We start from the raw sequence: 26,466 nt of genomic DNA, 5'->3' as shown, positions 1-26,466 counted from the left end.
AACGTCTTCTTGGCTTTATTCCAGCCATAGAGGAGCATTATTTTTCTTCTTTTCACACACACATAGAACTTTCTGCTCACTGGTTGATCTTTGGCTGCTCCTGATTGGACGTTACCGTCAATCTAAGCTCTCTGATTGGTGGAAAGTCTGACAGGAAGTGGCTTCATCATCATGTCCAGGTCTAAATAGAGGTCTCTTAGCAACATAGTAGTGATGGTGATGTTTTTATGGTGAAATGTGATAAATAAAGCTGTTATCATGGATCATTGTGGATTTACCAGATAGAGTCTCTGAATAAAACTACATTTAGTGGCTGGATTGTAAACCTCCTGGACGTGGTATTCTGTAGACCCTTCTGTAGTTCAGCTATTCGGATATCAAACTCTGGCTTTGCAGCTTGTTGCTCTAGAGGAACAGGTTTTTTTTTTTTGTTTGTTTTTAGCAAGTGACTCAGATGGAATATCCCAGATAAGAGAGATCTTCTCTGTTAGACACCTTCAGGAGCTGATAGATTTCTTTAAATCAGTCCAGAAGGAGACTTTGTGTTGACGATGATGCTGTCTGTGTTTTTTCTGCTTCTCTCTGCATCAGGGTGATAGATTTAAGGCCTCTTGATGCACAGTTTAAGCAATTATCTTAATTAGGACAGCGCTGTAGTGTGATGGAGCGGCCTGCTCCGGGTCCTCTCTCCACTTAGACGAACATCAATTAAAGCAAATTAAAAGCTTTAGGAAGATGTATGAGTCCGGATCTGCAATGGAAGGAAAAACAAAGCTAATACAGCCAGTAGGATGGCCTGAAGGAAACACTCACTTCAACACACCAAAACACACCAAGTTCTCAGAGAAGTAATGAGGAAGTCTGATCATCTGATCTGAGCTCTGCTTCCTCTGCAGCCTGTTCTCCTGGGTTCTACGGCCACCGCTGCAGCCAGTCGTGTCCTCAGTGCGTCCACAGTGACGGAGCGTGCCACCACATCACCGGACGCTGCGAATGTCTCTCCGGGTTCTTCGGATCCCTCTGCAACCAAGGTCAATTTTCTTCTTCTTCTTTTTCCCTGGTTGTCTCCAGCAGAGCGATGGTCTGGCTGCCGTGCTGTCAGAACAAACTTTACCAGGAGGCGCTTCATGGATAGAAAGGGAATGATGCTCTATGGTGTAAGGCAGGGTTTCTCAAATGAGATACATGTAGCAATGCGGCTCCAGGGGTACATGAGAAAATAAAAAAGGGGAACTCATCTATTAAGTCTTTCTGACTTAATACATGTGACATCAGTTTGTATGATGAGGCGAGTCGGTTCATGTGCTCAGGGTTACTACACACATGTAGAAATGGACACGTGTGTACATTTAAGATAACTTCTCTGATCATCGTGTGAAATACTGGATTTTTCTCTTCCAGATACCTGGAATTAAATGTTTTGATCAGTTGTGATCTGGAAGTTATAATGAATGTGTAAATATGTAAATAAAATTAAAATAAGTAAAAATGTTTTCATAGATAAAAAATATAGAATAAAAATACAATAAAAAAATAATTTTGAATATCTGTCTTTTAATTATATATATATATATATATATATATAGTTAAAATGTAGTTAAAATATTTCTTCATATATAAAACCAAATATTTATGAGAAAGAAGGATGAAATGTTCAGGATTTACTAACTAAAAGGTAAAAAGTCAGCAGGATGGATTTAAAGCTGTGAAGCTGCTTCCTTCTAAACACAGAACAATATGTGATGAATATCAGCATCAGGTGAACAGACAGAAAGCAGGATGAGAATCTCACAGCTTCTAGATGGTGAGGAGAGAGAAATATTCACAATATGTACAATAACTTCCATCCATGCAGCTTCACTGCTTCATTATCCACATTTCTGGATATAATTTCTCTAAACTTTCATTCTTAGCTTGACTGTTTAGCTTCACCTCTGCACCTGCAGCCTCCGCTACTGGGAGTTAAGGGTTAACATCTGGTTTCCGGGTGTAGCATCAGGTCTGTAAATAATTGTAAATGTAATGTAATCACAAGACCAGCTACACAAAGTCCAAAAACATGTAAACACAGATGATGTTTCCCCATGAACACGAACACGAACGAACCCTCTCACCTGCCAGCGTCAGCAGGTCAGGCGAGAGCTTCTTTGTAGCTTCTTTTCATTTTTAGAATTTGTTTGGTCTACGTATTATTTATGAGGAAATGGAACGGAAATCAAATAAGCATAATATATATATTTTTTTGACGGCAGTTTGGCTCCCCTACCAACAGATGGCGCCCAAGGCAACCGCCTAGGTCGCCTATGCCCAGAGCCGGCCCGGATAAAATGTCTCACCTTTGCTGTCTGGCCTCAAAACATAAATCCACCAGGATAAAACCGTAGAACGACCACGGAAGTCATTTTGGCCGTTTTGAAAATTGAATGCTTAATAACTTTTTCAAATAAAATCATAAACCTTTGCTGGTCCTTGACTTTTCTTAAAACTATTTAAATTTCCATTTAAATTAGTTTTTAAATTTAGTATGTGAAGGACAGAGGTAATAAACTTCTACCTGTTTCCGCCACAAGCGCAACACATGTATTTTCCCGTTACCCTGGTGGGAAATTTGACAGGTGGACAATCCGATCTGGATAATGGATCTGATCACAGCAAAAACTCCTGGGTGATGAAAACTCCTCATCCTCAGAAAGTGAAGAAGAGGACATCCCAAGGAAAAGGAGGTGGCTGATGACAGTTGACATCAACGCACATACTGTGATGACAGTGGAAATGTTATTATTACGCTGTTATCACCGTGTTATCATTATAGGCCCTACTGAACCATCAGCCACACTGGACATAAACTGGGACGCCAGCCCGCATCATGAGTCATCTCACTCAGAAGTGGCGGGGGAAAATGGTACTGTGTGGACAGTTGTCCAGCCTGTTGAACATCCAGGGTGACGGCAGAGTCTAAATGTCCTTACTGAAATGGCCAGCCTCACTCTATAGCAAAGCGGACCATCGAGGATGCGGCCACGGCTTTCCTGAGCCTTGTGGCACGGCATGCTGAAGCACATCAGGGACTGCAGTGTGGCTTTGGCGCATCGACTTGAAGGTTACAGCTCATGGGAATGACGGTGGCTGAGCTGAAAGCCCTCATTGCCCTCCTATATATCCGTGGAGCACAGGGAACAAAAAATATGGACTTGGATAGTCTCTGGTCGGAAAAATCGGGCTTTCAGTTTTTCAAGGACTCAATGTCCATAAAAAGATTCAAAGAGATTATGAAATTTCTCCGGTTCAATAAAACGAAACCCGATGCACGCCTCTCCTGGATCTGGTCATGGTCATGAACATGGTCTCTGCCACCTGGAACAAGCTTATGGAGAACTGATTTGCTTGCTTCAAGCCCGGTGCTTGCTTCAAGCCCGGTGCCAACACAGTCCATGAACAGCTGTTTCCCACCAAGGCCAGGTGCAGATTTATTCAGTACATGGCAAATAAACCGCATACATGTGGGACCAAGTTTTGGCTGGCAGTGGATGTCGAGTCAAAAGTACCTGCTGAATGGGGCTTCGTCTCTGGGAAATGAGGAGACGCAGAGCAGAGGTTAGCTCCTTGGAGAGAATGTGGTGCTGAAGCTGGCAGAGCCGTTCATGGGGAGGGAAAGAAACATCACCACCTCCCTAAAACTGGCCACCACCTTACAGGCTAAGAAGACCAGTCTTGTCTCCCTCCCCCAAACAGCAAACGGAGCTGTTTTCTACCAAGCTGCTGAAATGCAGAGAAGCAACCCTCACAATTTATCAGGGAAAGCCTCACAAAAATGTGTGTATTTTGAGCACACTGATGAGCTGAAGCCAGAGTCTGTGCAATGTTATAAAAACACCAAATACGGCGTAGACATCCTGGATCAGATGGCAAAGAAATACTCAGTAAGGAGTGGAACACGAAGATGGTCCGTTGCCGTATTCTACAACTTGCTGGACCTTGCTGGAATAAATGCTCACGTCCCCTTCAAGCAGCACTCCAGCACCCAAATTGCACGACAGAAGTTTCTGCAGCAGCTGGCAGAGGAGCTACAGGCAGAGTTTGTGCAGCGGAAACAGCCAGCAAGTCTTGTGTTTTATCAGATCAAGAGAAAGATTTAACGTTCACTTGGTGAGCTGAATAACTACATCAGTCTGAGCTATGGATGGACGGTGCAACCCGGTACTAGAAGGCAGTCCTGGTGAAGAGGACGACCCGGTACTAGATGGCGGTCCTGGTGAAGAGGACGACCCGGTACTAGAAGGCGGTCCTGGTGAAGAGGACGACCCGGTACTAGAAGGCGGTCCTGGTGAAGAGGACGACCCGGTACTAGAAGGCGGTCCTGGTGAAGAGGACGACCCGGTACTAGATGGCGGTCCTGGTGAAGAGGACGACCCGGTACTAGATGGCGGTCCTGGTGAAGAGGACGACCCGGTACTAGAAGGCGGTCCTGGTGAAGAGGACGACCCGGTACTAGAAGGCGGTCCTGGTGAAGAGGACGACCCGGTACTAGATGGCGGTCCTGGTGAAGAGGACGACCCGGTACTAGATGGCGGTCCTGGTGAAGAGGACGACCCGGTACTAGAAGGCGGTCCTGGTGAAGAGGACGACCCGGTACTAGAAGGCGGTCCTGGTGAAGAGGACAGAGGACGACCCGGCACTAGAAGGCGGTCCTGGTGAAGAGGACGACCCGGCACTAGATGGCGGTCCTGGTGAAGAGGACGACCCGGTACTAGAAGGTGGTCCTGGTGAAGAGGACGACCCGGCACTAGAAGGCGGTCCTGGTGAAGAGGACGACCCGGCACTAGAAGGCGGTCCTGGTGAAGAGGACGACCCGGCACTAGAAGGCGGTCCTGGTGAAGAGGACGACCCGGCACTAGATGGCGGTCCTGGTGAAGAGGACGACCCGGTACTAGAAGGCGGTCCTGATGAAGAGGACGCCCCGGTACTAGAAGGCGGTCCTGGTGAAGAGGACGCCCCGGTACTAGAAGGCGGTCCTGGTGAAGAGGGTTCTGCATGGCAGCATCTTTTTTCTTCTCTTTTTAACAAGTAATACTGGAACACTGATGCATGCTGGGAGGTCTTCTGTGTAAATGACGAACCTGAGAGCAAGAAAACGTTGAGCTCTTGGAAATGAAATTCCACTTCCACACTTTGCCCAAGGAGAAAATATGGTGAAATAAAGAGGCGAGCGGGTGTATCCTGCACACACTCTTCACACCCTCGCATGTCTCAGATGAGCTGACTCAAACCACTCCATGTTTTCTCCCACTGTTTCCTCTCATTCCGACATGTGTGTGTTCTTTCTTTGACTTCTGTGACCAGCAGCAGGAGCAGTATAGGTAAAACTCCTGACTTCTCCTTAAACAAAGCCTGTTTTAAAACTCTGACATCACATTAACTAAAGGTAAGAAACGCAGCCCTGCGTACAAAAGCAAAGCCCTTGAACGTCTGCACTTCTAAGAAATGAAAGAAATGCAGACCTCGAGCTGTTCGCTGGTTCTCCTGCTTCTTCCTTTTTTCTGAATAACGTCGGTTCCTCCAGTGCTTCAGCTTCTCTCCTCTGCAAGTGAAGCAGGTCTCAGCTGGTCTGAGGTCAGTTATCGAGTCGACAGCAGAGGAAGATTGTGCTGTGAAAAATTCATCGTCATTAAACGTGAATCTCTGTCCTGCATTCAGCTGGGCGCTGCACGTGTGTGCACACGCATGAAGCCTCCAGCCGTTTCCTCGCAGGGTTTTGTCCAAGCAACGATGCAGCTGACTGGATGTTCAGAGATTCAGATCCCAGATTCAGAGGCTGAAAGTCCTCGTTGCTGCAGGCCCGAGTTCCAGTCGTGACCTGAATCCTTCAACCCCGCCTGCCACACCCAAAATGATCTTATTTATTCTAAAATAAATGTATACGTATAAACCACAATTTAACAAAGTTTTTTTTTACTTTTTAACTTGAGTCATGAATATTTGTGGTTCAGTACGTTCAGATCTGAGCTCGAACCAACAACTTCTTCCACAAGTTTCCCCCTCTGCTTTCCTTGAGGCTGGTTTTCTTCTGACGTGCCAGGTGAGCTTTTTCTGTGCGTTTAGAGAAGAACTGCGTCGTGGATGATAAAGGTGTCTCTGAGTGGAGGTTCAGGTTTGCTCCAGCAGCGAACCAACAGGAAGTCTGGCTCCGGTGGATTTGCTTCCTGTAAATTTTCCTTCCGTTGCTCCCTCTGCAGAGTATTACTGCTAATAAATACTTAATAAAGCATAAATTAATCTCATTAAAGTTCATTATGGGATTCTCTGGGCTTTGAATGATGTTCTTTAACAGATTTGAATTAATAGCCAATACTCTGTCAATAATTTGAACAGTTCCTACGTAATAAAACGTTGATGCTTCAGACTGTTTTTCTTTACAAATTCTCTGTAAATTAAGTTTTTTTAAGCATTTTTTTATAAGCTCATGAATTCCAGCTGTAGCTGAGCCTCGCTGACATACTATGTGCAGTTCGCTCATGTTAATTGGCAATAATCAAAAAACCCCAGAGTCCATAAATTTATTATCAGGCTTGTCAGACGCCACAGATTCTGTCTCAATATTTTATTAGTTTGACTGAATATAGGAAATGAATATTACATCCGTGAGCAGCGGTAAATTCATTACCAGCCAACAAACTGGATCTACATGAAGTTTATTACAGTTTGTTTTAGGCGTTCTTTTCCATCCCACCTCCACAAAAACAAATATCCTCCGTGCTTCAACCCACAGCTGAACCGAAGCTGTTTCCAGCAGCGGGTCTGGCTCGGTACGGGATGGTCCGGCTCGGTACGGGATGGTCCGGCTCGGTACGGGATGGTCCGGCTCGGTGCGGGATGGTCCGGCTCGGTGCGGGATGGTCCGGCTCGGTACGGGATGGTCCGGCTCGGTACAGATCTGTGTTGTGTTTCCACAGCCAGCTGTTTCTTCACCCTGTAGGAAAAAATCAGCCAGATAGCGACAGATGCGTCAGTGTGATGTCAAAGCAGAGCAACGCTTTCCTTGAATTCAGTAAAGCAGTTTGTCTTTTCTTTTTTTCTTTTTTTTTTTTTGTCATGTGACTTTAAACAACAAAAATCCAGCGTATATTTCAACATGGAGATGTTCCTGTTTGTTCTTATTGCTGAGTCACACAGGAAGTTCTTCCAACCAATCAACAGACTGCAGTTTGTCAAGCTCCATCCTTTTGGGTCAGATTGGTAAGATTGGGACCCCAACTGGTTCAGATGGTTGGATATTGTGGTACCCATCCCAGTTTTAGCCTGTGGAAACGTAAAAGATTGCGTACAATGTGTACAACCCAGGTCTCCAACATCTGCACCACAGTTTTTGTAAAGTTGGTTGTGAAATGTGAGAAGATGAAGTAACGTGTGTGTCCACAGTGTGTCCTGGTGGAAAGTTCGGAAAGGCCTGCTCTGAGACCTGTCTGTGCACCAACAACGGCACCTGCAACCCCATCGACGGCTCGTGTCAGTGCTACCCTGGATGGCTTGGCGAGGACTGCTCCAAACGTGAGCTAGAAACTTTTCCTCTGCCTCTTTAGAAAGGTTGAAGAGTTTAGAAGAGAAAGTATTGGTAGATGTGTGTTCTGACTGTGTGTGCGTGTTATCGGCAGTGTGTCCGCCAGGCTCGTGGGGTCCAGACTGCATTCACATGTGTAACTGTCACAATGGAGCTCAGTGCAGCGCCACAGACGGAGAGTGTAACTGCAGCCCTGGATGGACAGGACTCTTCTGCACACAGCGTAAAACACACTCACAATCTACTCTTAGCAGCTCTGCCTTGAAAAAAATCTAACGTCTCCATCTAGTGGCAAATAACTGAACTGCACACCTGAATTCACTCCACTCATCCTACCGCCTTTCCAAGTTTAGTATATTAATTTAAATATTATGTTCTAGCTACTTGTCATCCTTCTAAATAAATCTCCGTTAAGGAAGCAAAGAATAGCTTGTAAGCTTTATGTTTTCTTAACAGCCATATTTAATTCTGCAATGCACATAATGCATTATCAAGTTGTTTCTTCACTTTAAGCTGTTATTTAACATATAACTGCAAATTCATCCAAGTATCTGTTTAAGAATGAAAATATAGAACAAGTTATAAAGGTTCACCTTCTGGCTTACCACCGCCATCTGTGCAGGCTTATCATTGGTCTGATCAGTATTAGCTTTGGAAGATATAGCCTCTCTGCCGGCTCTTTTACTGCCATTTATTTGGTGCCCTGGCTGACTTTTGACCAAAGCACACAAACTTTACCTGGAAATTTAAAAGACCTAAATGCCAGCAGAGAAGGAAGGAAGGATGTTTGGAATATAACCTTTAATTACGGAACAACAGCAGCACCTAAATGCTTCTAGTTTATTTTTAGCTCAGACATGGTTGCTGGGACAGTGAATAGACAATGAGAAGTCATTCTGACATTTAAAATAAATTTAATTTGAAGTGCTTCTACACACTCTGTGTGCCTTGATCAGTTTTAAAAATAACATGTATGTACAGTCATGTAAGAGAAAACCAAACCTCTTTAGAGTCTAAAGACAAAATAATTAAAATTGTCTCCTCATCAGATCTTAAAATGAGGTAAATACTTGGGATGGTTATTTTACGGGATTTCTGAAGTCGACTAGTCAGGCCTTCAAAATCAATTTGTTGATTAGTTGTGATGTCATCATGACGTTATCAATAATTGAATGAAAAAAATGCTTTATCTACAACTGGAAACTGTAAAACGTGTGTGCGATTGTATATTGTGTGTGTTCTATAAACAGGTGTTTTTTTTACATTGTTATATATTTAACATTGTGTGGGCTCTAATATCAGCTGGTTGTTCAGCCGGTAGAGGAGAAAGTGGGTCAGGGAGACGTCAGGATTGAACCTGTATTTATATGGTGGCTGCTATGCTACACGGGCGCAACACCTTGCCCACAGGAGCATTCAGCAACATCACAAACCAGTTATTTACCTCGTCTTTCCATCTGGTCTTTTTGCTCTTGAAGCAACATTTCTGGGGGTTTAGTGCTGCCCTGGTCTGTTGTCTCCACTGTCTGTAAAAAATCTGACGGAAACAGCTGCTAAACTTTCACCTCCACACCGATGTTGGAAGGCGGAGGAGAGATGATTACTCCTGGGTGAAGCTGCAGCTAGCTTCAGATTTAGCTCCCTTCATTTAGCAGCTAGCAGCAGCTAGCTTCAGGGTTAGCTTCCTTCATTTAGCAGGTAGCAGTAGCTAGCTTCAGGGTTAGCTCCCCATTTAGCAGCTAGCAGCAGCTAGCTTCAGGGTTAGTTCCCTTCATTTAGCAGCTAGCAGTAGCTTGCTTCAGGGTTAGCTTCCTTCATTTAGCAGGTAGCAGCAGCTAGCTTCAGGGTTAGCTCCCTTCATTTAGCAGCTAGCAGTTGCTAGCTTCAGATTTAGCGCCATTCTCCTTACCTAGCAGCTAGCTTCAGGTTTAGTTCCCCTTCACTTTACCCAGCAGCTAGCAGCAGCTAGCTTCAGGGTTAGCTCCCTTCATTTATTAGCTAGCAGCAGCTAGCTTCAGGGTTAGCTCCCTTCATTTAGCAGCTAGCAGTTGCTAGCTTCAGGGTTAGCTCCCTTCACTTATTAGCTAGCAGCAGCTAGCTTCAGGGTTAGCTCCCTTCATTTAGCAGCTAGCAGTTGCTAGCTTCAGGGTTAGCTCCCTTCACTCATTAGCTAGCAGCAGCTAGCTTCAGGGTTAGCTCCCTTCATTTAGCAACTAGCAGTAGCTAGCTTCAGGTTTAGCTCCCTTCACTTTACCCAGCAGTGCTAAAGCAGGTCTGCTGGAACTAGCAGAGCTGTGTGGTGTTTATTGCTAAAGCTGGTAGCAAAATATTCACCGCTAAACAAGAAGTTTCTCACGGTGACTTCCTCGGCTCCAATGTTTCCCATACCCTCCCCTGCAATTTATAAAGCACTGAATTCTGTTATATTCACATTTTACAGAGACCCTTTTTTTAGTTGGTGTTCCATATATTGATTTACTTTATGACTAAAATAATATTCCTTAGCTTCTGGGTTGCATGGAAAGTTTCAATAAAATACCCTTAAATTTTGTTTAAGAAGTTTATCTTTGTTCACAATTTGTTTGAGTTTTGAAGAAATTGAAATACGAGTTGATGAGCTAAGGCAGCAAGCAGTTAGGAAATATTTTAGAAATAATTAGGAAAAATAGATTATTTTTATGTGAGACGTTAAATTAGAGCCAGAAGTCAAACATGGAGTTATATTGGAGGCACTCAGCAGACAAGGTGTCCAGAATCAGAACCAGGTTCAGAGTGAGGAACCATAATCTGGTTTCTCTTGGTCCACTGCTGTAAATTTCTGTTTCCTTAGACTCTTTGTGAATGTACTTTCTTGATTTTTTGGAAATGCAGCAGAAGAGTGTGGTTGTTTGTTGAAATCTTGCTGAGATAAAGCAGGTTTGCATCTTCACTGATGATCCATGCTGCTTCCACTGTGACGAACCGGATTAGTCCACCCCTGAAAAGCTGCTTCCAAACATTTCTAAATCCTCTCTCAGCAAGTCAAACTGACGAAAAGCTGAAAACTCCTGCAGGAATGTGGACAGTTGTGGTGTCTCCCTACAGGTTGTCCGACAGGCTTCTACGGCTCCCAGTGTGCCGAGGTGTGTCGCTGCCAGAACGGGGCGGACTGCGACCACATCACAGGACAGTGCTCCTGCAGGACGGGCTTCATTGGACAGAGCTGCGAGCTCAGTGAGTGTACAACAGTGTTGTGTTCACCTCAGCTGGTAAAGGCTTTAAAATGTGTTAAACCGAGGTTCCTGTGTCTAGAATGTCCTGCAGGAACGTTCGGCTATGGCTGCCAGCAGCTGTGTGAATGCATGAACAACGCTACATGTGACTACGTGACGGGAACGTGCTACTGCAGCATCGGCTTCAAAGGCATCCGATGTGACCAGGGTGAGAACTGACGTCTCCATGAGCACCCACTTTGGAGCTTCTGCTAATTTCTTCACTTCAAGCAAACCACACAAACCAGGAGTCACATGAAAGCAGAGACTCTGCTGGTTCCAGAGACGTCTGTCTCATCATGGTGGGACAGAAACTCTGGAGCTAGCAGCCAGAACCAAAAACCAGGTCTTACTTTTGCTGGTTTGTGGTGAAAAGTTTGATTCCAGCTCTAAAACTCTGCTAACGTGTTCTCCTATGACTCTGCCTTTGTTTGAAATGAACCATGAAGGTCCTGCTGGTTTCCATGGAGATTAAGGAGGTTTTATAATAAAGTATTCACTCTTCCTATCATAGACTATGTTGGGCTTCACTTCTTTCTGGACCCTCATGGTGTTTCTAAGGTGAATTTCAGGTCTATTCCTGAATCCTCCTCACTCTGACCATTGATAGAGGTGTCCATCATCATCATCATCATCATCATCATCGGCCAATGGCTTCCTGAGATATTTACCTGCGTAACACCTCTATTAAACACCTGGAAACCTGATCAGGTTCACTGTTAACCTTCTACTGTAGCACAGTTACTCATCAGACATTACTTTACTCATTCCTAAGAGTACTTTACTCATTCCTAGGATTACTTTACTCATTCCTAAGAGTACTTTACTCATTCCTAGGATTACTTTACTCATTCCTAAGAGTACTTTACTCATTTCTAGGAATACTTTACTCATTCCTAGGATTACTTTACTCATTCCTAGGATTACTTTTCTCATTCATAGGATTACTTTACTCATTCCTAGGATTACTTTACTCATTCCTAGGATTACTTTTCTCATTCATAGGATTACTTTACTCATTCCTAGGATTACTTTACTCATTCCTAGGATTACTTTACTCATTCCTAGGATTACTTTTCTCATTCATAGGATTACTTTAATCATTCCTAGGATTACTTTACTCATTCCTAAGAGTACTTTACTAATTTCTAGGATTACTTGACTCATTCCTAGGATTACTTTTCTCATTCATAGGATTACTTTACTCATTCCTAGGACTACTTTACTCATTCCTAGGATTACTTGACTCATTCCTAGGATTACTTTTTTCATTCATAGGACTACTTTACTCATTCCTAGGACTACTTTACTCATTTCTAGGATTACTTGACTCATTCCTAGGATTACTTTTCTCATTCATAGGATTACTTTACTCATTCCTAGGACTACTTGACTCATTCCTAGGATTACTTTTTTCATTCATAGGACTACTTTACTCATTCCTAGGACTACTTTACTCATTTCTAGGATTACTTGACTCATTCCTAGGATTACTTTTCTCATTCATAGGATTACTTTACTCATTCCTAGGACTACTTGACTCATTCCTAGGATTACTTGACTCATTCGTAGGATTACTTTTCTCATTCATAGGATTACTTTACTCATTCCTAGGACTACTTTACTCATTTCTAGGATTACTTGACTCATTCCTAGGATTACTTTTCTCATTCATAGGATTACTTTACTCATTCCTAGGACTACTTGACTCATTCCTAGGATTACTTGACTCATTCGTAGGATTACTTTTCTCATTCATAGGATTACTTTACTCATTCCTAGGACTACTTTACTCATTTCTAGGATTACTTGACTCATTCCTAGGATTACTTTTCTCATTCATAGGATTACTTTACTCATTCCTAGGACTACTTGACTCATTCCTAGGATTACTTGACTCATTCCTAGGATTACTTTTCTCATTCATAGGATTACTTTACTCATTCCTAGGACTACTTAACTCATTCCTAGGATTACTTTACTCATTCCTAGGATTACTTTTCTCATTCATAGGATTACTTTAATCATTCCTAGGATTACTTTACTCATTCCTAAGAGTACTTTACTCATTTCTAGGATTACTTGACTCATTCCTAGGATTACTTTTCTCATTCATAGGATTACTTTACTCATTCCTAGGACTACTTTACTCATTCCTAAGAGTACTTTACTCATTTCTAGGATTACTTGACTCATTCCTAGGATTACTTTTCTCATTCATAGGATTACTTTACTCATTCCTAGGACTACTTTACTCATTCCTGGGATTACTTTACTCATTCCTAGGATTACTTTACTCATTCCTAGGATTACTTTTCTCATTCATAGGATTACTTTAATCATTCCTAGGATTACTTTAATCATTCCTAAGAGTACTTTACTCATTTCTAGGATTACTTTACTCATTCCTAGGACTACTTTACTCATTCCTAGGATTACTTTACTCATTCATAGGATTACTTTACTCATTCCTAGGACTACTTTACTCATTCCTAGGATTACTTTACTCATTCCTAGGATTACTTTACTCATTCCTAGGATTACTTTACTCATTCCTAAGAGTACTTTACTCATTTCTAGGATTACTTTACTCATTCCTAGGACTACTTTACTCATTCCTAAGAGTACTTTACTCATTCCTAAGAGTACTTTACTCATTTCTAGGATTACTTTACTCATTCCTAGGATTACTTCACTCATTCCTAGGATTACTTTACTCATTCCTAGGATTACTTTTCTCATTCATAGGATTACTTTACTCATTCCTAAGAGTACTTTACTCATTTCTAGGATTACTTTACTCATTCCTAGGACTACTTTACTCATTCCTAGGATTACTTTACTCATTCCTAGGACTTCTTTACTCATTCCTAAGAGTACTTTACTCATTCCTAAGAGTACTTTACTCATTTCTAGGATTACTTTACTCATTCCTAGGATTACTTTTCTCATTCATAGGATTACTTTAATCATTCCTAGGACCACAAAGTGCTAGCAAGCAGAAACTTTCAGGTATACCGGTTTTCCCTTTTGGTGGAAAAAAGCACCACATCAACCAATCAAAATACGTCACATTCACACACTGATGGCAGAAGCTACCATGCGAAGTGCTAACGACGACCATCAGTAGCAATATGGGGTTCGTTTATCTTGCTCAGGGACACCTCGACATGAGCTCCACAGGCCGAGGATCAAACCAGCAACCCTATATATATATATACATAAATATAACAATATTATATATATATACATAAAACAATAACTTATACTTCTTATACTTCAAACACACTAAATGTAAATAATTGTATAAAACTGATATTTGACAAGTTTGTAAATGATTTTCTTTCAGTTTAGAATCTATATTTAGATTTTTAAGTATAAAAATGGTTCACTTCATATGTCTGTGGCTTTGACAGCAATAAATCAGTTTTTTCCCACTTGTGCTTTTTGTGTAAAAATTAAATTATAACTGTAAATTTACACAGGTGAGATTGTGCTGAAAAGAATGACGAAAAGCAGTCAAAAGCCGCCATTTATACCCTAGTCCCCAGAGGGTTAAACTTTGAATGAAGTAATGTTTACCTGGCTTGGAGATATTTATAGAGTTCGGTTTTTAGGAGAATCCAACATTTCTCTACTAGGACATTAGAGTTTTATTTAATTTTTCTTCAAATCTTTGGATACCAACTATTTTCTTCTCACCAGAAGTAATTCCTGACTGAGCCACAAGTTTTAACTTTCAGCCTCCATGTCTTTCCACAGCGGCTCTGATGATGGAGGAGCTGAACCCCTACACCAAGATCAGCCCGGCGCTGGCGTCCGAGCGGCAGTCGGCCGGCGCCGTTCTGGGCATCGTGTTCCTGCTGCTGCTCATCATGGCCATGCTCGCCTTGGTGGTCTGGTTCCGCTATCGGCAGAGAGAGAAAGGCCAGCACGTGCCCAACGTTGCCTACACGCCCGCCATGCACATCAATTCTACCGACTACTCCCTCTCAGGTAAGACCGCCATGTCTGGGCCGGTTTACTTTCCTCTCTGCAGGGCTGCAGACCTGGACTCAGCCTGCAGACCTGGGCTCAGGCTGCAGACCTGGACTCTGGCCGCAGGCCTGGACTCGGGAGTCCGATGAGACGTGTGAAGGTGCTCTGGTTGGTTCAGGTTTTTGGGATGTGTGTTCCTGAGCATGATGTGATGATGTTGTGTGGTGGCAGCAGGGCTGCCATGTGCAGGCCTGCTCTCTGCAGAGACCTCTCCCAGTAACAGCTCTGCAGGCGGCTGCTTCTCCAACCCCAGCTACCGAACCCTGGGGCCGTGCACCTACGCCGCACACTACGCCAAGCCAGACAAGAAAAGCTCCACCAAGGTGGGTGAAAAATCCTCATAGTTAGTCTGCAACATTTGTGATGAGTCTCAGGCCAATTAAAACCTCAGGACCGACATTCATAGATCTGCTGTAGTCTGGACGTCATTCAGCAAAATGTGGTGATTTTAGCTCACTTTCTAGATGTTTTGCTTTTTCTCCACCCTTTAACTGAGATAAGTTGTACTTTTCAGACTTTAAAATCTCTGATTTAGAGGAAAGGTTACGTTATTTGTAAAGATGCTGACACATTACAAAACTAAGAAAGAGGCTACAGATATGTTTGGCCCAAATGTGGCCCGCTTCTGCAGTCTTGTTTGGCCCATATTTGGCCTTGTCTTGCGCTGTTGATTCAGTCACACAACCAGCACATGTAGTCCACAAGGAACTTATTGTAATATATCCAAGCTGGCTCCTCATATCTGGACCGCTTACTTAGTTAGAAATCATCACAGCTAAGGAAAGATGGTCGGAGAAATTCAGGACTTCTACTTCTTCAGGACTCAGGAAAAGATGGTGTCATGATGAGAATCAGACCAGACCGACACTTAGCTCCAAAATTACAGGTGGTCAATAATTATTCTGCAGAGACTTTGAGAGTCTTCTTCTAATGCAATCTCATCAGTGTTAGACTGAAAATATAAATTTATGTGATAATTTTCCCCCAAAAAACTAGAAGCTACAATATTAAGTTTATATTTTTGCATTTTGCCTTAACAACAGGTCATCTCTGGGACACTACAAGATAATAAATACCAGACAGTCATGTATTAGACTGCAGATCTCAGCAGCTAATAGTAGTTCTAATGGCTTCAGTCATCTCAAACAAAATAAAATCAAATTTGCACGTTCCTTCAGATGGGCTCTTTAACCCTGCAGCATCATCGCTGCATCAGGATGCAACATCACGTTTACACTGAGCACGCTTCATGTTTGTGTTCCCTGACGTGTCGGCGGTTTTTCCAGATTAAGACGAAGAAGCAGAACAGGAACAGGAACAGCGCTCCAGAGTGGGGAGCCTACTGCAACCTCAGTGAGCTGGGTCAGTCTGTTTTTAATGCTCTGCAAGTCATTCATCAACAGAGACTTTGTTAAGTTTTAGTCTTTAATCCAGGGGTGCCCAAGTCCGGTCCTTGAGGTCTACCATCCTGCAACTTTTAGATGCAGCCCTTCACCAGCACACCTGAATCAAATGACTGGCTCGTTACCAGGCCTCTGCAGAGCTGAATGACATGCAGATGACATTTGATTCAGGTGTGTTGTAGAAGGGCTGCATCTAAAAGTTGCAGGATGGTAGATCTCGAGGACTGAACTTGGGCACCCCGCTTTAATCTCACACTCAGACACTGGTCCGCTGTCATGAGTCCACCAACGTATCTCTGATTCTCACTGTTTGCTTTTTATGGGTGTTTAGTTTATCTGTAAATGAGTCACATATCACTACGGAAGGCAAACTTCCATCTGCAGGTTGTTGTGAAACAGGCTGAAATAAAAGTAATCCAGCCTCAGACAAATTATACTGGGTCAATATTTATTAAGCAAATATGTCCATCCTTACTGCTTCCAGAGGAGGTAAGAGGGTCAGTAGCAGGCCACCATCAAGGTAGTCAGTTTCTGCTCTGCAGCTTTCAGATGTGTGTTAACACAATGCCAAGGAGGAAAGACATCAGAAATTATATGAGAAAAGCAACTGGGGTCCGTGGTTCTACAGAGAGAAATATTTTATAAGACAGCTGCTGTTGGTGAGGGGTGGTAACTAGCTTAGCTATTAGTTATTGATAAATGTCTGAGGACAGTTGTTAATATTCAATGGAGTTTTTAATGAAAACCATTAATCATGGGGCACCACACCGTACTTGACAGCTGGTACAGTTCAGTACAATCCGTAACGTAAAGTGTGGGATTGCATTACGATAAGGTACAGCTGACATAACAGGCAGTAAGGATCGTTTCTATCCATCATTCAGTATATCTGTTTAGATATAGTTAACCAACCCTCTCCAGAGGGATCAGACTCTTCTCATTTTCTTCTATCAGGCTTTTAATCCAAACACTCTTTGGCCTCAAGTCTCTTCACGTGTCCATGAAATAATTGCCTATTGAGTGAACCAAAAACTCCTCTGGATGCCAAGGTTTCCAGAGTCATACGTGAAGCAAGGCTAAAACGGTCTGATGCAGCAGGACAATGATCCCAAACCCAGCAGCAGATCTACACCAGAACCAGGTGTTGACATGATCCAGTCCAGACCTCAACCTGACTGAGATGCTGTGGTGGGACCTTCAGAGAGCTGCAGAAACCTCAGTGAGCTGAAGCCATGAGAGCGATTGATAACATCATCCAGGAACGGATTCTGACCTCAGCTTTCTGTGTGATCGGTCATGTTAAACTTCTGAGGGTGGTTACTGAATTATAAACCTGATATGGAGCTGTCATTCTTCTGTTTCTTGGTTTGTAAAAGTCCCACTTTCTTCTTGCTTTGCAGGTGTTTACTGCATCGATCGGCGCTACAGCTACCATGTGGAGCCATGCTACAGAGGTACAGCGTGGCCTCCTCACATCTGCCTCCCCAGCCAATCCTCCTGCTCAAACACTTCCCTCAGCCAATGACAGCCTCAGCCTGAACCCCAGATTCAGTTCCTGGTGTTTTAAAATGTGGATCTCTGCATGTGATGGAGACTCGCACAGCTCAGGTGGACCAGGTGGTGGCGAGAAGGCGAGGAGGCGCAGCATGTCTGACAGATCCAAGCCTCTTTACCTGAATGCTGCTGATTCATGCCAGATTTCATGTCCCTCCCCTGGTCTGACCCCTTCTCTTCCTAAACTCCTCCAGGAAAACTCTCCTCTAAATAACTTGATGCTTTTCCTGCTGCTTCATGCCTCTGATCTGCTGCTTCACCAATTGTGTGTTTCTGATCTGAGCTGCTGATGCAAACTTTTAATGTTCGAAGTCTTCGTTCTTACATCAATTTCCAGGACCAGTCTCCTAAATTTCCTCTATACAACTGATTCCAGTCAAAAGACCAAAACCAACAATGAATTCACCCATTCAGGTTTCTGATTTTACAATTTACAACTCACAGTTTGTTTTTCTGTCATTATTAAAAGCACTGCTAGTTTGTTCATGTTGCTAACGGTCGTCAGTATAACTCTCTGAATGTGTATTATAACACAACGCCTCCTTTTGTTTTTACATCTTGTTTAGGACAAATGCAAAACTTTGCTCACAGACCAGGCAGCTCAAACGATTTGTTAACATCAGTTTGTTGCCATTCGGTTGTCATGGATACCTGTCGCTTCGTCTGACGTAGCAACTTGCGATGATGTATGACGGTAAAGTAGGGGAATGGCTTCACCCCGTCCCCCTTTCCACTTTGTTCTAGGGGGTGAGGGGTAGGGGAAGGCATGGGGTTGAGGACGGGTAGAAAGAGAAAGGGGACAGAGCCTAGGTTTGGTTGCATATTTGCAACTGAAAGAGCAAAGCAGTGAAAATCTTGAGATGGGTGGGTGTTGGACTTGGATCGGAGAGTCTGCAGAGGAAGGCCTTCATCCACCCCTCCTGCCTCCTTATAAGAGTTTGCAGCCAGATCAGCGCGGTTAGTCGTGGTCACGGTCATGCAACCAGACGTAGCTGCATCTCTGTAGTGGGTTTATCTCCGTGGACCAGTCACATGTTCTGCTGTGAGATCAGGCTGTGCAGCTACTTTCATCTGTACATAATTCAGGAAACTTTCTACATCAGTTACACAATGACTGAGAAATACAATTTAAAAAGAGAGAATGTGTTTTCTAAGTCTATAAATCCAGAGAAATGACAACAAATTGATACGATTTCAAGCAGTTTAGTTTTCTGCCACCTGGATTTTAGTTTAAAACAGATCTTTCAAAGACTGACCCAGAAAGTTCTGGATGGATTAAAACATGGTTGGTTTTGGTCATTTTATGTCTCATTTTTGTAGTGAAGATGTGACCTAACCTATTTATTCCTATTTTATTTTATTTGTTATTAATTTAAAAAGTATATTTGATTGTATTTTGTTATTCCAGTCTTTCTTTTTGCTCTTTTTTTACTGTATTTGTTTAGTTTTGATATAATTATCAAATAAATCAATCAATTTTGGCATTAAGGGGTTAAAATTCAGATTAGCAGGAAATTTCTTGTTTCTGGGAAATGGCCGTTCTGTTGCTAGTATTCATATTATATTAATCCCAATTAGAAAAGTAGGGTCATCTGACCCGTTTCTGGATTCACTAGAGAGTGGTGGGCTGCCACGTTTCCAGGGGCAGTATGGAGGATAAGAGCCTTGCTCATGGGCCACAGTGGTTTACCTTCGCAGCCAGTAAGCTGCAGAGGTTAGCGCGGTACCTGCTGTAGTAGCTACTCTGGAGACGTAGTATTAAAGGAAATATCTTGTGTAAATGAAGATGTGGAGGCCTCAGTGACCTGTGTGGTTGTCCTGCCTTCGCTCTGTCTGCAGACTACATGAAGGGCTCCTTGTCCAGCACCTGCTCCCTGAACAGTGAGAACCCGTACGCCACCATTAATGACCCCCCCGCTGTGTGCAAACACTTGGAGAGCAGCTACGTGGAGATGAAATCCCCAGCTCACCATGAACATGTGACTCACTGCTGCTCTGCCGCCATCATCAGCGCCACCGCCAGCCTGCCGGCCAAGAACATCTACGACATGGGTACGTGGGGGGGGGGGGGGGGGGGGGGGGGGGGGGGGGGGGGGGGGGGTTATAATGCCACAAAGAACTGAGCCAGTCAGTTAATGTTGCTATGACAACGGTGTCATCTGAGCCTGATCGTTACTGTCGATGTGCCCTTTCAGACACAAGAAGGTTTTTCTTTTGTGACCAGTTAAAACGGAACTAAGCTTCTATGAAAGCAGGCCTTTAGTTCTAGTTCACGTCGGTTCAGCAGAACTGTGTCGCTACCAGAAGTCTTAGCACACTTTTCCCCATCGAGCCGCACATTTTGATATTTTTTTGTTAGGATTTTTCAAAACTGTGTGACAAGTTACACAGAAATTCATGACAGAAAAAGAAGAAACCGAATTTATGTTTAAATTTTAGTTTCTAAAGTTTGTTTTTTAACATAAAAGAAAAAGCAGGAAACTGCAATAAATAAAACAGAAGTTCATTCTCAAGCAGGTGGAAGAGAACGTTCTGGTTACTTCTTTATTATTCTGGTTCGTCGGACTCAGCGTGGTAAATGGGTTTGGTTTTACATAAATGTTCTAATTGTGCCTGTTTTTATAAAAGCAGGGGGAAAAACAAAAGGTGGAAACTCTGGATCACTATAGTTGTGTATGTTGTACAATTCCTTCAATTAAAGAAAAATAAAAGAAGGAACTTTCTGAGGCCGAACCCCTTTTTCTGTGTTTATCTTTGTGTATTTAGTGTGTTGTTATAAGTGGAGTAATACATTTGTTTGTGTGCACGTCGGGTTTGTTTTTCTGCCACTGACAATAATAATAATAATAATTAAATAAATTAAATTTTTAAAAATTAAATAGCATTTAAAGAAAAAAAAAAAGGAAAAATTAAGAGAAAGCTTCATTCATGTCCTCCCTCAGAGCCGACCGTCAGCATCGTCCAGGGCGTCGGAGCTGAGCTGGTTCCCAGTTACCCCCAGAACCCGTACGACCTGCCCAGGAACAGCCACATCCCCAGCCACTACGACCTGCTACCTGTGCGCCCTAGCCCCTCCCACAGCCACAGCCCGCCACTGCCCGGCAGCCCCACCAGCTCGCTGCTGTAAACCTCCTCCCCAGTGCCCAAAACCAGGACGCTGATGGGACCCGGTGCTCCCAGTTCATCCACAACCAGAAAAGGAAGAGAGGTGCGTTCAGGGTTTCAGTCAGCGAACGCAGGAGGACACGGATGTTCGTTGTTTCAACTCAAGTTTCTTCTTTATTTTAGGTGCACCCTGCTGCACTGAGGTTTGATATTTTGTCCTGAGCTGTTTGTTTTTCAGCAGTTTTTCTCCATCGGAAAGCGTCCATAAGAGGAACTTACAGGTGCACACAAGTCTGCCTGTTTTCAGGTATGTGACATGTGGGTTCAAAGGATGGAAGGATCAGGAAAATGACCTGCTCAGTAAGAAAAATGAAAAAGAATCCTGCTTTTCTGGGACTTTCCTTAAGGCTGGAGTTGTGTTGTAAAGACTGAAGCTTCACACCTGGAGAAGGTGTCTGACTTCCTGACCCTGTCCGGCCTGGACAGAGACACCTGCTGGACGTCTCTGATGGTTGAGAGGAAGAAATGCACACAAACTGCAGCCTCCTCAGATTTAAACACTCTGTGAAGTTCTGCTATTTTTACATCTTTTCTTATTTCCTGTTTACATATTCAAAGATCCCGTCGGGGTCCATATTTTCTCTCTGGAAAGTTCTCTTTTTGTATGTTCTGTAGACAAAGTGGTGTGTTGGATGTACACTTGCTGTACGCTAATGATTATTGTGCTTTTTCTTAGTTGTGTCGAGCTTAATACACATGCATGCCAAAGATTATTCCAGATAGAATAGTTAGAAAAGACCTACAGTCCGGTTTCTACCATCATCATGCTCAGATGGTGAAAAGCCATTATTTTCATAAGTTGTGACCTAAACTGTGTTTTTTGGGGAAGATGTGTTGTCCTTGTTGCAGTGAGGTCAGAAGAGGAACACCTACATGGAAACAACTCTAATACCTCTTGCCTCTCCCTTCTAATTTCCAGTTTTATTCCCAAACATGTAGATGTTTGTAAAAACTGCTGATATAACAGAAAAAAACCCACATATTCATGGATACAAAGTACTGAGACTTCTTTGTTGTTTTGTATTCAAACAATTTGAAATATTTATTTTAGGCTGATTAAACTGTTTGTTTTTTTTTTACATCGCTCTTCTCACACTTACCTCCACGTGATGATCAGTTTTTCCTAAATCCAGGCACACACCTGTAGAAACGTACTTAGGACGTCTGGAAGCTGCTGCCGGAGGAAACAACCAAGTACTGATTTCAGAACCTTTTTGCAAAATCAATCCTCATTTTCTTATTACGTTTAGCAAAAACTTTATTCCAAAGTAACAGAGTTTGGAACACCATTAGGTCCCAAAGACCCGTTTTAAAACTCGGGGAGACCTGGCTTTTCAGGCTGTGGCCTCCAGACTCTGGGATGACTTGCCCGTCCCTCCGTGTGGTCGAGTCCGTGGACTCATTTAACAAGCAGTTTCAAACTACTTTATTCAGGAAAGCTTTTTCATGGTGGTTATTATTTATTTGATTAAATTATGTTGTTTTATTGCAGCCGTTTTATGTACAGTACAGATTTGTATCTGTGAAAAGCGCTTTATACATAAAATGACTAACTTTACTTACAGAGACCGGCGTGAGCATGAGCACTGCAGGTGGAACCCGACCTGAAGTCCACCCATTGTTAGAGGTGTTATTTAGAGATTCTTAAAGGTATAGAGGGATGATACAGCCTCATCTTTATCATATTATAGAGACATGACCAAAACAGAGACATATTGTGATCAGAGGAGAAGCAAACATTAACCCTTAAAACTCCAAGCCATTTTTCTTGGTTTTTGGTCCACCTGTTGCTTTTTAATGTAAACCAGCCTGTAGCAGCTGAAGCTTTTAATCCCAGTCAGCATCAGACATGATGTTTCTCAGCTGTCAGATTGGGAGGTAAAATGATGTAAAATGAATGAATGAATAGATAAAGCAGCATAAAGGTCGACCAGAAGAAGAAAGCAGAATTTATTACTAACAGAACTTTGTAGAAATAACACACAGATCAACAGTGACCAAACCTTTTCTCATCTCATCGTTCTCTCAAGTCTTGGCTTTCAGGAGAAAAAATATTGTTATTGAAACAAACACACAACAGAAACTATTTCCATGTTTCCACTTTTTCCTCATTTCCAGTTATTCCTGCTACTATTTACCTGCTATCCTCACTAAACCAACTCCAGCTCAGCTGCTTTGTGGCGCCACCGTGCATCAGAAACGTCTTCTTGGCTTTATTCCAGCCATAGAGGAGCATTATTTTTCTTCTTTTCACACACACATAGAACTTTCTGCTCACTGGTTGATCTTTGGCTGCTCCTGATTGGACGTTACCGTCAATCTAAGCTCTCTGATTGGTGGAAAGTCTGACAGGAAGTGGCTTCATCATCATGTCCAGGTCTAAATAGAGGTCTCTTAGCAACATAGTAGTGATGGTGATGTTTTTATGGTGAAATGTGATAAATAATGCTGTTATCATGGATCATTGTGGATTTACCAGATCGAGTCTCAGAAAGAACGAGTCATTCCTTCAATTCGGTGCCATTTAAACATTGCGACTTTCTTTTAAAAAGTATTTAAGAATTTTTCATATACTCTGAAGGCGGGCTATTTAAACTACAATAAATTTATATTTGTCAAGCTCAGGATAATGAATTCTCATAATTTTGATCAAATGTTTGGCATGTAACATGGTCCGAATGTCCACCCTGTTGTAGGACATTTTCATCTTGACGGATACATGTTCTGATTAACAATGCGTCATTGCCCAATATTTTCTCGCTTTACAACATCAGACCGTGATGGTTCGTCATTACAACACAGGCCTACTTCCTTCAGGTCATGGAACTCACAGTCAAGGACACTTTTCTCTGCCTGGCAAAGACAAATTATGTCCCAATATTTAATTGTTCCTGAAGAGAGGCTGACAACTTGGTGGGTTTCCATTGTTCCTTTGACTGGAACAACTGTTCTCATCTCTCAGACTTTCCTCTCACCTTCTTCTTTCATAAAATGAAGTTCCACTGAGGTCCCCATGTTTTTTAGCTGTTAGTACATGGCCTCTGCTTTGGGGATATCCCATCCATGACGCAGTTTTGTCAACTGACCTTTTGAGGGTTTCTCCAACCCCCCGACTAGCCAGTTAATTTCTTTGAAGCTGTTCTTAAAAGGCTGTTTCAACAGAAGATAAAAGTTGCCTTTCTGTCTGTATTGCATTGCCGTGTTCTTCTAACCTTAAGGGGGTGACTGAGGGACATCTTCTACCTCTGGAGGATCTTGTGGACTTGGAGGAGTTAATTGGAAGGTTTTCGTGGCTCTTGCACTTTCCCTTTGCTTTCTTTTTTTTCCCCACTGTGTCTTTCTCTGTACTCTACTCTCTATCACTGAGGTCCGACACTTTCCTTTTTCTTCCTTCCTTTCTGTCCTTTCTCCACTTCTCTCTTTTTAATTAGGTATTTTGCCCATTGTTCTGGGTCTGCATGCCCTGTAGAGCCGCAGCATTTCTGCTGCAGATAGCGGTGCCATTCCCTAACAAATACATGCATGTTGTTTTAACCATTCCTTTTATATAAAGTATAAGAACCTAATGTGTAAAGAAAAATTAAAGAAAGAAAAACCACCAATAAATGCTGGAAATAGTCCACCCTGTTATGGTGCAAAACAGGGTGAACAGTAACAGGGGTGACATTTTTGGCTAAAGTTAGCCATTGCTACTCGTAATGAGAAACATGCTAGTACCCAATGACCACAGAATAAGATTTACAACATATTAACCACATTTCAGATTTTGCAATAATGGTCAAATTCAACAATAAAATAGTGGACAAGTTCTGCTTTACCAAATCAGAGAGCCATTCTTAAAGACTGAAAAGGAGTAGAATAAAGAGAGATACCCACTGAGCTTCTTGTTGAACATTTCCCTCCAAAAATCTTCTTCCAAAAAAGCTACTTCTGGAAAATCATGTGACTAGAGGAATGGTCAGTGGTTGTGTTTAAAGGGATATTCATCAGAGTAACAAGGGTGGGGGCAGGCAATCAACACAGGGACGGAACTTATTTTTGATTAAGCAACAATTAAATATGTGATGTTATGAATTTAAATCCGGATGTTATTTAAACAAAATATACAATCTAACATCATGAAGACTTAAATGGCACCGAATTGTAGGAATGGTTTTGTGGTTGGATTGTAAACCTCCTGGACAGGATATAAATGCCTGGAAAACTTCCATAGATCACCTAAAGGGTAAGCTATCCATCACAATTTACCCTACCGAGCAACACACTACCTTTCCTGGGACACTGTTGATGATATAAGCGATGGCGCTCTGAGATGTTTTAAGGGTTATTCATGACAGTCAGGTTTATCGCAAAGAGAAATCAACAGCCCAGAGGTTTAAATCAAGGTTGTGTTCTTTTACCTATGTTGATATCTCCATGTTCAGACCATGGGGTCATCTGATGAGGATCACAGGTACAGTAGGATATCATCTGCATAGCGGTGATCCAAGAAAATGACCAAAACTGAGGAGGTGATGTTCACTGTAAAGGGGGGTCCAGCATTGAGCCTTGATAAATCCTAGAATAGACAGAGATAAATTTATTAATTCTATCATTTATAAATAACACCTTGATTTAAAGTGTGACTGAGGGGTTCTTAATTCTTTGTAAAACAACTGTTAAAGTTCTGCTTTGGCTAACAGCAATAACAGGATACTGACAATCAGATGTAAACAGCTATGTTTTTTTTTCAGGATTTGGTTTTCTGCTTTTGTTCAAGTTCTCTAAAATGTTCTTGCTCTTGTTGTTTCTTCATCTATGAACCAGAAAATTGTTTCTGTAGATGTATCAAGTGCTTGTTTTCTTTGTTTTAAGCCCTGAACTTAATAAAGCCATCGTAGCTCAGGGGAATGCTGTCATGACTGGTCCACTAATGAGCTCTGCTCGTACGAGCATTCAAACATCTGATGAAACTCACACTAACAATATTGTGTTTTTACCTATACAAACATACATGTTTCTTTTTCAGTTTTTTAATTTTAAAATGAAAATAACATTTAAAAAAACTATTGTTTTGTAATACTCACATCTGAAAAGAAAATTGAGTGACTAAAACATACACTGGCCTGTGTCTGTGTTTTCTAATTTCATTACAGAAGGTGACAACAAACATTATATAACATATATCCAGCGTTAAATATGTGGCTAACCAGTGTGTAAAATATGGGAAGACATGGGACTGGGGGTAGTGGTGGATTGAAGGTTTAGTGGGTAACTCTCCATTAGCCTTGTATGAACTTGTGTTAACTGGTTAATCATTTGTTTGTTTACTTCCTACTTTGTCAGTGGGAATGAATATTAATCTAATTTAATTCATTTATGTATGACACAATATAATCCTAACATACTAAGAAATACTCTGTATTGATATAACCTAATTCTATAGTTACATAGACAGCTTTTACTTATACATAATGCAGCTTGACACAGAATACATGGTTGAGATAACAGCTGCCTGTTT

General features: G+C 42.2%; 1 protein-coding gene across 1 annotated transcript in view; it reads left to right on the top strand.

Moving 5' to 3' along the window:
* The window catches only part of LOC121643868 (multiple epidermal growth factor-like domains protein 10), a 142,791-nt gene extending 119,977 nt beyond the window's left edge, over positions 1-22,814 (top strand). The window contains exons 12-22 of the mRNA XM_041991455.1: positions 897-1,031; positions 7,417-7,545; positions 7,650-7,778; positions 10,640-10,768; positions 10,847-10,975; positions 14,569-14,802; positions 15,016-15,167; positions 16,131-16,206; positions 17,648-17,701; positions 19,641-19,853; positions 20,744-22,814. Of these exons, the coding sequence (XP_041847389.1) occupies positions 897-1,031; positions 7,417-7,545; positions 7,650-7,778; positions 10,640-10,768; positions 10,847-10,975; positions 14,569-14,802; positions 15,016-15,167; positions 16,131-16,206; positions 17,648-17,701; positions 19,641-19,853; positions 20,744-20,928 (1,565 nt within the window). The 3' untranslated portion in view covers positions 20,929-22,814. The remainder of the gene's footprint in view (positions 1-896; positions 1,032-7,416; positions 7,546-7,649; positions 7,779-10,639; positions 10,769-10,846; positions 10,976-14,568; positions 14,803-15,015; positions 15,168-16,130; positions 16,207-17,647; positions 17,702-19,640; positions 19,854-20,743) is intronic.
* The last annotated feature ends 3,652 nt before the right edge of the window (positions 22,815-26,466 follow it).

This window comes from Melanotaenia boesemani, chromosome 1 (genome assembly GCF_017639745.1).
Source record: "Melanotaenia boesemani isolate fMelBoe1 chromosome 1, fMelBoe1.pri, whole genome shotgun sequence".
In the NCBI taxonomy this organism is placed as follows: Eukaryota; Metazoa; Chordata; class Actinopteri; order Atheriniformes; family Melanotaeniidae; genus Melanotaenia; species Melanotaenia boesemani.
This window is presented reverse-complemented; position numbering and strand designations above follow the sequence as displayed.